A 12,077-nucleotide genomic window follows, 5' to 3' on the forward strand; every position below is an offset into this window, starting at 1 on the left:
TAACCTTTCAATAATCATTAACTTTCCCTTTCTTAGAAAAAGAGCTAAGAACTAATACATGAAATAAGCAAAGTCGCAGGATATAAAATCAATGTACAAAAATCTGTTTCATTTCTATACACCAATAATGAAGCAGCAGAAAGAGAAAGCAAGGAATTGATCCCATTTATAAAAACAATAATATACTTAGGAATAAACCTAACCAAAGAAAGAAAAGATCTTCACTCCAAAAACTAAAGAATACTTATGAAACAAATTAAAGAGGACACAAAGAAATGGAAAACATTCCATGCTCATGGATTGGAAGGGCAAATATTGTTAAAATGTCTATACTGCCCCAAACAATCTACATATTTAATGCAATACCTATCAAAATACCACCAGAATTTTTCACAGAGCTAGAACAAACAATCCCAAAATTTGTATGGAACCACAAAAGACCCCAAATAGCCAAAGCAATCCTGAAAAAGAAAAACAAAGCTGGAGGCATCACGATTCTGGACTTCAAGCTATATAACAAAGCTGTAGTCATCAAGACAGTATGGTACTGGCACAAAAACAGACACACAGATCAATGGAACAGAATAGAAAATCCAGATAGTTAGCCTTGTCGGAACGAAGGGTAAAAAAAAAAAGAAAAAAAAAAAGAAAATCCAGATGGGGACTCACAACTATATGGCCAAATCATCTTCAAAAAAGCAGGGAAGAATATCCAATGGAAAAAAGACAGTCTCTTCAGTAAATGATACCGGGAAAACTGGACAGCGACATGCAGAAGAATAAAACTGGACCACTTTTTCACACAATACACAAAAATAAATTCAAAATGGATGAAAGACCTAAATGTAAGACAGGAAACCATCAAAAGCCTCGAGGAGAACACAGGCAGCACCCCTTTTGCCCTTGGCCACAGCAACTTCTTATTAGACACATCACGGAAGGCAAGGGAAGCAAAAGCAAAAATGAACTATTGGCACGTCATGAAGATAAAAATCTTCCACACAGTGAAGGAAGTAATCTACAAAACTAAAAAGCAGCCTATGGAATGAGAGAAGATATTTGCAAATGACATATCTGATAAAGGGTTAGAATCCATAATGTAGAAAGAACTTACCAAATTCAACACTCAAAAACCAAATAATCCAATTAAAAATGGGCAGAACAGGTATTTCTCTAAAGAAGACGTCCATATTACCAATAGACATGTAAAAAGATGCTCAACATCACTCATCATCAGGGAAATGCAAATCAAAAACCACAGTGAGGTACCACCTCACACCTGTCAGGATGGCTAACATTAACAACACAAGACACAACAGGTGTTGGCAAGGATGTGGAGAAAGGGGAACCTTCTTGCACTGCTGGTGGGAATGCAAACTGGTGCACCCACTCTGGAAAACAGTACAAAGGTTCCTCAAAAAGTTAACAATAAAAGCACCCTATGACCCAGCAATTGCACTAATAGGTATTTACCCAAATGATACAAAAATACTGATTTGAAGGGGTACATGCACCCAAATGTTTATAGCAGCATTATTAACAATAGCCAAACTATGAAGAGAGCCCAAGTATCATTTGACTGATGAATGGATAAAGAAGATGTGATATCTATAGACAATGGAATATTACTCAGCCATCAAAAGGAATGAAATCTTGCCATTTACAACGATGTGGATGGAACTAGAGTGTATTATGCTAAGTGAAATAAGTCAATAGAGAAAGACAAATAGAATATGATTCCACTCATATGTGGAATTTAGGAAATAAAACAGATGAACATACGGGAAGGGGGAAAAAAAGAGAGAGGGAATTATGTGTAAATGATGAATCACTGAATTCTACTTCTGAAATCAATATTACACTATATGTTAACTAACTACAATTTAAATAAAAATTTGAAAAAAACTAAAGAAAAGCAAATTTGTTTTGATTTGGTAATAAGAAGAAAATTATTATTTAAACCAAACTAGAAAAAACATATATGCAAATGAAAACATCTTCAAATGAAAAGACATCATGTTACATTAATCAAACCCCTAAAAAAATCAGAAAGCCTACTCAGAAATTCATAAAATCAAGACCAGGAAGTTAAGACAAATTCAAATTAGCAATATTCCTTTTTATTTAATCCCTTTGACAGTCTTATAAACAGCTTTGAATAGTTACATTCACCAATTTAATTTTTACAAATTCAGCAGCCTTCTTTGGGATACGAGGAGATAGAGGAACGTACTGTAATCTTCAGTGGACGAGGGGGATTCTTGCTCTATTCAATAGTTCAGGTCTTCTTCATCAAGGTGTCTTAAAGGCTGAACAAAAGCCATACATGGAAAAACTGTTATTTTCCTCTTCATACACACTTGTTAGGAATTCCATTATAATGTAATCTAATGTGTTCTATTACCACACGCATGTGTGTGTGCACAAAACACACACACACAAACTCACATGTATTAAACAACATGCTACTTTCCTGAACAGAAAACTTAAAAGTAGTGATCTGCAAACTTCAGTGTGCCCAAGAATGATGCCTTTTTCATAAAACTATGATGTATACCAAAATACCATTTTTACAAGCATCCCCATGTAATTCTGAAACAGTGCTTCAGCAGTGATTACGCTTTAAGGAAAAAGTAGTTTAATGATTATTCATTACATCAGAATAATATTCCTATGTTCAAGATTATAAATCAAAAGGCATTTGTAGTCTTAATCTAATAATGTTATTAGATTTTAATGTTTCTCTATACATATATACACATACATGTAATCTTATAGATGTAAACATATTTAATTATATTTGATAACATGAGCACATAAATGGAATGATATTGCACGTTTGTGGATGATTTTTCCTTTTTCAACTGGCTGCACCATAATTTTCTAGCCACTAGGTCACTGTCATTCACTTTTTCCAGCTTTTTGCCATTACTAACAATGCTGTGGAAAGGAATCATTATATGTGAGCTCTTACATACTAGTGGCTTTATCTGCATGGATGAAGTTCTCAGTGGGAGAAGTTCTGTATGAAAGGATGTGAAGCGTTTAAAAAATGATTAAGAGACATTTTTTAGGTTGCTTTCGGCAAAAGCTACCACACCTCTCATTTCCAACAGCAGTGTCTAAAATTTTCTCTGTATTCCCACCAGCAATATTGGCGCTGTTTTAAATTTTTGGTGGCCTGTTTTATATAAAGTGATATCTCAGTGTTAATTGTAATTGGAACCTCCCAGACATACTGGTGAATTAGAGCATTTGTCAATGTCTAGGTGTCACTCGAAATTCATCCTGTGTGAGTTGTGTTTTCATAGCTTTGCCGAGTGATCTATCACATGCTATCCTTTAACAATTGTTAAGATATATGTATATAGATAGAGAGATCTATCTATCTACTCTCTCTCTCTCTGTCTATATGTATACTATATATACTATATATATATATATATGTATATATATATATATATATATAGTAACACCTTGGTTTGCAATCATAATTCGTTCTGGAAACATGCTTGTAATCCAAAGCACTCGTAGATCAAAGCGAATTTCATGAACCATTGGCTCATTGTGACCATGTGACTTTCGGCATCTACTCATTGCAAGACATCGCTTGTTTATCAAGTTAAAACTTATTAGAAATGTTTGCTCATCTTGCGGAACACTCGCAGAACAAGTAACTTGCAATCCAAGGTTTTACTGTATATATATATTTATCCTTTTAATGCTATCTATAATTTATTAGCTTCTATGTGTATATATGCACATAAATGATCTGACACTTTACATTTTTATACTTTTAAGAGTTCCGACTTTAATCCTGTGTCTCAGTCTGTATTTATTTCCACAACAAAACCATACTTTTGCTATATATAATTTCTAAATGTATAGTCCCCCCAAAATAGTTTTTTTTAAAGATAGAAAATCTCTCCACTATCTCATTTCACCATTTTTCTTTTTGATGTATAACTTAACAAATTTCTTGTCTATTCACTCTTTTCCCTTGTTACACTTCCTGCATGAAAAGCAAATTATAAAATGTAAACCTGATTGTGTCTTGCCCCAGCTTCATTTTTCAAAGTTCACTGCCTCCCTAACAGGAGCAGGCAAAGCCACCCATTATAGGGGTCTCTGCAACCTTTCTGCTTTGATTCTCACCACTTCCTCTCTCTCAGGTAGCCTGCAAGATTTGCATTAAACGATCGTGTCTTTGTCAACAGTACCTTTTAGTTATGTGTCTTCAGTGCTCAGAACACCATTTGTCACCATAAACACGTTCGATACATATGTTTTTTAAGATTTTTATTGTTAAGTAATCTCTACACCGAACATGGGGCACAAACTAACAACCCTGAGATCAAGAGTTGCGTGCTCTACCGAACGAGCCAGCCAGATGCCCCTGTTCAATACATATTTTGGAAGGAAAAACTTCTTATTGTTCCCCAAAGATGTGGTTCTTTTTTATGCCTCCATATTTTGTACATGCTATGTCCTTGCCCTAAAGTTGTCGATCTTTCAATCATCTGATATTTCCCTTGAGTATCACATCTTCCTCAGAATCTCAAACTTTCTTAGGAAAACTTTCTGTATTCTTACAGGCATCTTATACTACCTTTACCATAACATAACATTATACAAGTGTTGACATAAGTCTTTTCTCTTTCCCCAAATGACCCTTATAATATCTTGAAAAGATTTTTTCATACTAATTTACACAGTTCCTCCTTAGCTCTATGATCTACCATTGTTATTGCTTAGAATATACAACTAAGAGTTGGCCAAGAGTCACATCAGGGTGCCTGGGTGGCTCAGTCGGTTGAGTGACCAACTTCGGCTCAGGTCATGACCTCATGGTTTGTGAGTTCGAGCCCTGCGTCAGGCTCTGTGCTGACAGCTCAGAGCCTGGAGCCTGCTTCTGATTCTCTGTCTCCCTCTCTCTCTGCCCCTCCCCCACTCATGCTCTGTCTCTGTCTCAGAAATAAATAAACAAAAAAATGAGTCACATCTGTAAAGAGCTGTTATATATTCTGAAAGTGGATATACATATATATTAATATATATGGAAACATGTGTATATATATTCTTTTTTCCTAATACCAGAGGAGTTCTCAACTTTCAAAAAAAATGTACCTGTTTTGAACAACACTGAATAAATTCTCCTCACTCACCTCCCTGGGTTATAATTCCCATTTTCCTTTTCAGTGCACCTCAGCAGAATGGTCTTCTTTTTCATCCAGAAACAGGAAGAGATTTAGACACAGAAATTAGCCCAGCATCACTAAAATCATCTGACTCATTGGGATTTTCTGAAAGGAAGAAAATAATTACTGGGAAATAAATCAGACCTCCCCTCAAGTGCCTTAGCAGCTCTTTGAACGTCTAAACACATTGCCCCCAATTAGGAAGGCAACCAAGTGTGATTTAAGGGGCACAGAAAGTCTTTCCCAGGCCTTGTACACGTTTTCCTGACACAGCTGCAGCAAATACCAAGTCCCTGGGATTGAAGAAGTGATGTGGGCCCTTGTCACATGGTAAGGAATACTGAGAAGGTGTTGAGCGTTTGTGGAGAAAGTGGGTGTTGAGAGATTTCTTCCAACCCAGCAGAATTCTGCTGCCCAGAGACAGAATTCATGCACTGTCGCTAGGCAGAAGTTGGAGGACAAAGAAAGAAGAATCATGTAATGGGAAATCAGAGTAATCCTGTGAATAGTGATGGCTTCTATGGGATAAAGACACAGAAATTTTAAGCTTTCAGACTTTTAGGGGGAAATATCATAAGTAGCAAGTAAGAGAAAGGAAAGCAGCAGGAGGTAAGAAGGCAAGAAATTATGAGAGACCTGACGAGTGAAACCACCCTTTAGAAGATTAGTTTCTGTTTCAAGAAAATGAGGTCCAAGTCATCATATGCTTCTTGCATGGTTCCCTGTCCCTCCATCAGACATAATCATAGATCTCTAAGCCAGATCACATGGTTGCAATTCTTATGTTCTCCAAGAGTAATCTGTCGTTCATTCCTGCCTCTCTTCCTTTTGTGCATCATAACTTCCTATTCCATGTTCGAGATTCCTTTCCACTGCTGTGCACAGTGGAATGCCTCCACTGTAATTGTAGCTACCCGTCTGAACCCCAGGGCTACAGACCCTCAAAGAACCCTCAAAGAACCCACAGACCTGAGGCAGTCAGCACGTCCAGATCATCGGCTTTCAGACAAGAATTCATCTCCCGGTATTGAATTTGGTGGACAGAATTCTCCCCTCTCAAGGAAACTGACAACAGAAGCCCTAGGTTAGGGATCAGCTCGTAATAAAAGTCGCCCTCTTTACCAGTGCTTTTCCGCAGCAATGCAAACGTACTGAATCTTTACCCACGCCCTTGTCTTGTTTCCATCCGTTCTACTACCAAGCTTTTCCCTTACAAGGCCATGATTAAAGTCAATAGGAGGAGGCGAAACCTCCCCTATTGCCATCGCCTGACTTCCCAGTTTCTTCCCCTAAGGCAGGCAGTGGTCTTCTCTAACTCATCAGACCTTAAAAAAAAAAAAAAATCTCTCTAAAATCTCTCCTCTTCTCTCCATTCTCACTAAAGCCCCTGTCATTTTCCATCTGAACGATTTCGAAATGCTACCCTGGTCAATAACGTGGTCTTCCTTCAACCCCTCATACATCCTGTCATCAAACAGAACTTTCTGAAAAACAGCTTGACTACTTCACCACCCCCCCCCCCCCGCAACACACACACACATAGTATTCTTTGACTATTAATCTTCTTACCACGGAGTACACGACTACATACTCTGTTCCTCCTCCTTCTGCCGACTTCCCGGCAGCTTCTCTCCTGCAACCCAACTTTTACTTCCCCTCAAAACAGCATATATGCCCATCCTTTAAGCTTCTCCACCCTTGTACATTTTTTTTCTCTTTCCCTATGAAGCACCTGACCCAGTTCTTTGAACTTGATTTTCAGAATGAGCCTCTTAGAAGCCTCCGATTCTCCCCTTGCCCCTCCAGTTAATTACTGCCTTTTCTGTGCCACTTTTTTCCTTATCCGTCTTAGTGTGCACTATCACATTGCACCTTATTTGTCTGCATGAATATCTCTTCCACTAGACTTGAGATGCCATGGAGACAAAAACACTTGACTATCGATGTCTGTATCTCCAGAGCCTAGCACGTTGCTTCACTGAACAGTAAAATTAATAAGAACTACATAGTGACAGCAAATAAGTATTTGGGCAAGAAAGGATTCCTCCTAAACCATATAAGCATATTCATCCCAAACTATCGATTCCAGAATGTCCCAATTAGCATACAGATAGAGTGCAGAGATCATCAAACAGCCCAAACCCCTGTCTCCTCTGAAATCTTGTTCCCTCTTTTTGAGAAGCTGCTTAAATCCCTTCTAGATTCCATCCTTTTGGCGGTTTTATACTTGAGTCTAATATGCATATCCTTGCGTCTACTATGGATATATACTGAGATAATACGTATTTTATCCCAAGAAGCTTCAACCCCATAGAGACATGAGAAAGACCATAATTTGGCTGATACCTGTGAGCCGCTGTCGCCGTCTTCGCTTCTGAATCCACAAGAGGAGAGCAACGAGAAAGGCCAACAGAATGAGGCCAAGGATCCCAAATACGACAAGCGATGAGCGACCTAAGGGCAAGAAAGTATCACAAGAGATGATCATGTCTTAGCTGGAGGACCCAGATCTCTAGCACCATCCTTCTCTGAAATACAGGATTGCCGAAGTACACCTCAGATCCTCAGAACTACCTCTGACCTAAAGTCTCTTGGCAGAAAAGACTCTAAATAACACAGGCAATTGGACCCAGGCTCATAAACCCCATGATATACCTGCAGCCGTTGATGATCTCTGGGCCACGGCGATTTCTGCAGGAGAAAAGAGAAGACTCACTTTGGGGAGTAATATGTAGAACAAATATTTCTATTTCCTATGTGAGCCTTTGGTGCCCGGCAACCAAGTAAATTACTCCTTCCCACCTAATACCAGGGTCCCCTTGTTTTCATTCCTTCCGTACAGAGATACATATAGTTACATGCTCTTCCTTTGGTGAAGCCAATGTACAACCACAAATGTTTTCTTCATTCCTTCAGATTGGAAGCATCATGATTCTCTTCCTACTAGATTCCCTGGGTTGATGCGTCTAGTCTTTGCACAGTGCGCTTCACTGCCCACCCCTTTTTGCTGCCAGATATTCCACGCTTAGTCCAGGCTCCAGATACTCACCTGAGCACCTCACAGCAGCATCTTCTTTGTGCCCACAGTCGCTGTGCCCCCAGGCTTTGGCAGGACAATCCCACAAGGAAGATTCATTTCCTTTGCACTTGACTTCATTGAGCCATATGGGCCCCGTCCCCTGACCACATGCTGCCTCTTTTAGGGCCTCTAAAGCTGGGCCACAGCCCAACTGTCGACACACCACCTGCGCATCTTCAAGGTCCCAGGAGTCATCACACACCGTCCCCCAGGAACCTCCATGCCAGAGCTCCACGCGCCCGGAACAATTAGAGCTTCCTTCCTGCAGTCTTATCTTGTCTGAAAAGTCAGAGACACCCAGATCATTTCTGAGAACACAAAAACTTCCAAGAGGTCACAGGCGAAAAGAGAGATTTTAAATTCTTTTTAAATCTCTATTTGAATACTTTACTTATTTAATCTGCATTTAAAAATATATTTTAACAAAACCTATCCTTTTTGAAACTCTGTGTCTTTTCAGCAAACTGGGTGCATTTCATGCCTGCCACTCAGGAAATGTGAAATGAACAAAATGAACATTGCATAATGTTAATTTCTCTCAAGGAGAAAGGGTTTAGGAGACAGGTACATAAAAAAAAAAAATCTCTTCCAGTTTAAGTAGATAGAGAATGGCAAAATACCTCAGCACTGGTCTTTTTGACGGCTTCCCTTCTTACATGAGTAGAGCAAGAAAATATTTGAAAGAAAAGTGGGAAAGGGAAGGTAGATTGTTCACGAGTCAAATACTGAATTATATATTCCGTGCTCCTCATTCATTCTCAGAGAAAGCAACCGAATAAACTTTCAAGAAGACCACAGGGCGTGTCACGCTTTTTGGAAAAATAATCCCCGATCCTGAATACCTATCGGCCAAATGAAATGAAACCGATTACGCCATCCGGGTAGAATTGTCACCAGAGGTCATTCAGGCCTACTTCATGAGATCCGAAGAGGCGAGTGGGAATTAGAAAATAGAGTTTTCATCCAGGCTGGCGGGTACTCACTAGCACACGTGATCCAGGTCTCCTCTGAAGGGCTGGCCGGTCTCTGTTTCCATGGAGAAGACGGGCACTGCCATAATGTGTCAGGTCCTTTCGGACACTGAATGTTGTCCACCCACATGTGCCTGGACGACGTGTCCAGAGATGCAGGGCTGATGGTCCCTCTGTCTGCACAGCCCAGTTGTCTGCATACCACCGCCACAGTAGTTGCCGACATATTACTCTTGCCAACGCTGCCCCAAGCTCCATTGTAGAAAACTTCCAGACGCCCCGCACAGGGGTCTCTGCTGGTTTCATCCGTCAGTCTCAGAGACATGAACTCTGGGGTAAAACACAGAGTTAGTAGTTTGCCGTTTTCTCTGAAGGCTCAGAGGGCTCCCTCCCTTTATTCTAAGGTGAGCACAGCTTTAAAAATAGGTATGAAATGTCAACGACCAGTAATTCTTTCGTGACTTCTGGATGCTTCAGTCGATTTTGGTAAAATACAGTATTTTCTAGACTAAATACGGTATAGTTAGGTATACGGCTTACGGTTTTTCTAGTATGGAGTTTTGTACTTAAGGAACTCTTTCGAATGCCTCCGACGATTCGAAATTGATTTCTCAGTCTTAATCAAGAGCTCGGAGACGTCTCTATCCGTTACACAGTTTGGATTCTTCTCCCTAAATGACTGCAATGTTAGCCCGAAGACTTTATTTCATTAGCCTTCTTTTTGCAGCTGTCTTGGCAAATTTTAGGGAGACACTCAGGCACTACAGCCGATGTTGTGTACATGACCCTGAAATGAAATATTTCCTTTTCTGACTCTTCACAGTTGGCTGTGTATGTCCTCTACCAGGTTATGTCATTAAACGCGTATAGGACTTTTCACTTCCCTAAGCGAGTCATAGTTTTGTTTTCCCCAACACATTACAACGGACTCCGTTTTTCTGCTTCACAGTAGTTTCTAAAGCTCGCCATGTATATGCAACAAAGGCAGTGGCCTCTTATGATAAGTTTTGCTCCTGTGACAAGTAAAGTTCATTTGACTATCATGAAAAAGTACTTAGGTATATAATAATTATCTTTTGCTCTGCAGAACGGAGTGCTGGGTGTATTTCTTCCTGTCCCTTTTAATCAATTTCTTTAGACAGTGAGAGGAAGTTCCACATATACTTATAAAAGGGCTTCTCGATAACAGTTTTGGGGTCATGTTCCTGATGGGCAAGCTTATTTCTGTATTTTTCGCTTCTGAGGTTATACTACCTTGCCTCTGAACCTGCTTTTCAGGATTCCCTCAGATTAATATCCCTCACTACGCTTTGCTCCCCCCCCACCCCCACCCCGTCCTTTCTTATGTAATTGTGACCAGAGCTTATGTGCAGAACTCACCCGAGCAGATAACCCCTGCATCTTCCTTATGCCTGCAGTTATGGCGTCCCCAGCCGTGTGAATGACACTGCCAAATATGAGTTTCTTTTCCATTACAGTTCACCTCGTCCAGCAAGATGGGCCCCGTTCCTTCCCCAAAATGAGCAGAGCCAGTTGCGTTAATGGCCACCCCGCAGCCCAGCTGCTTGCACACCACGTGGGCGTCACTCAGGTCCCAGCTGTCATCACAGATTGTGCCCCAGGAGCCCTGGTGGTAGATCTCTATTCTCCCAGCACAGCGACCGCTTCCATTTGCCAGGCGAAGTTGACCGCTCCCTGGAAAGGGAAAATAAAGTATTAAGAAAACACATTCTTAAGGATTGAGATCATTTTTTATAGCTTGGTCACTGATTCTCACCTATGCAAGCAACAGCACTGGGGTCTGGAATGGTAGGTCTCGTTGGGTCCGGAGATGATGAATTGCACGGGGATAGTGTCTGACTCTGATTTCCTGCAAACACCAAACTGCTCAGTTATACAAGATACAAAAAGGGTAAGGAAGGGAGGGGACAGATGAGCTGAGAACAAACAGGAAGGGGGTGGGCCAACTGGGGTGGGGGGAATGAATCAGGTGCTTTGAAAAAGCCAGCACATGGTAAGCGCTGGGTAATGATGAGGTCTGTGAAAATTAAGTTTACTTTCTTTCTAAAGAGACACAGGAGAGAGGCGCCTGGGTGGCTCAGTCGGTTAAGCGTCTGACTTCCGCTCAGGTCATGATCTCGCCCTCTGTGAGTTCGAGCCTCACGTCGGGCTCTGGGCCGACAGCTCAGAGCCTGGAGCCTGCTTCAGATTCTGTCTCTCCCTCTCTCCCTGCCCCTTCCCTGCTCGTGATCTCTCTCTCTCTCTCTCTCTCAAAAATGAAATAAAAACATAAAAAATATAATTTTTAAAAGACACAGGAGATTAATATTCTGGCACACTTCTCATGATCCTTTGAAATAGATCATGCCCTGTTATTTTTGTCCTTTTCCCCTATAGGTACACCTGCCTCTAAGGCACGCCACCACGGGAAAAGCTCATCACCAGCTGTCCATCCTCTTACCTGAGCAGATTACAGAGGCCACTTGTCCAGCAGAACAGAGCGATGCACCCAGAGCAGTTACCGGACAATCTCCCATGTGCTGCTCAGTCCCGGTGCAGTGAAACATGTGCCGCCAGATCTGACCACTTCCTTTCCCAAACTGTGCTCCTCTTGGGGTAGAAAGGGCAACTCCACATTTGAGCTGCTGGCAAAAAACGTGGGCATCTTCCATGTCCCAATGAGAGTTGCAGAGGGATCCCCAGGTCCCAAGTATCTTGAGCTCCACTCTTCCCTCACATGGGGACTTGCCATTCACCAAGCGGATCTCCGTGTATCCTGGAAGGAGACGGGACTTTTAAAAAGATGTCTGTGATGACCTCATCCCACCC

General features: G+C 40.9%; 1 protein-coding gene across 1 annotated transcript in view; it reads right to left on the reverse strand.

The window, feature by feature from the left end:
- Positions 1–2,098: 2,098 nt before the first annotated feature.
- The window catches only part of CD163 (CD163 molecule), a 30,548-nt gene continuing 20,569 nt past the window's right edge, over positions 2,099–12,077 (reverse strand). The window contains 11 exon segments of the mRNA XM_043561911.1: positions 2,099–2,309; positions 5,166–5,227; positions 5,230–5,303; positions 6,168–6,263; positions 7,545–7,652; positions 7,854–7,889; positions 8,248–8,556; positions 9,261–9,578; positions 10,629–10,943; positions 11,026–11,118; positions 11,710–12,024. Of these exon segments, the coding sequence (XP_043417846.1) occupies positions 2,303–2,309; positions 5,166–5,227; positions 5,230–5,303; positions 6,168–6,263; positions 7,545–7,652; positions 7,854–7,889; positions 8,248–8,556; positions 9,261–9,578; positions 10,629–10,943; positions 11,026–11,118; positions 11,710–12,024 (1,733 nt within the window). The 3' untranslated portion in view covers positions 2,099–2,302.

This window comes from Prionailurus bengalensis, chromosome B4, assembly GCF_016509475.1.
Source record: "Prionailurus bengalensis isolate Pbe53 chromosome B4, Fcat_Pben_1.1_paternal_pri, whole genome shotgun sequence".
Lineage (NCBI taxonomy): Eukaryota > Metazoa > Chordata > Mammalia > Carnivora > Felidae > Prionailurus > Prionailurus bengalensis.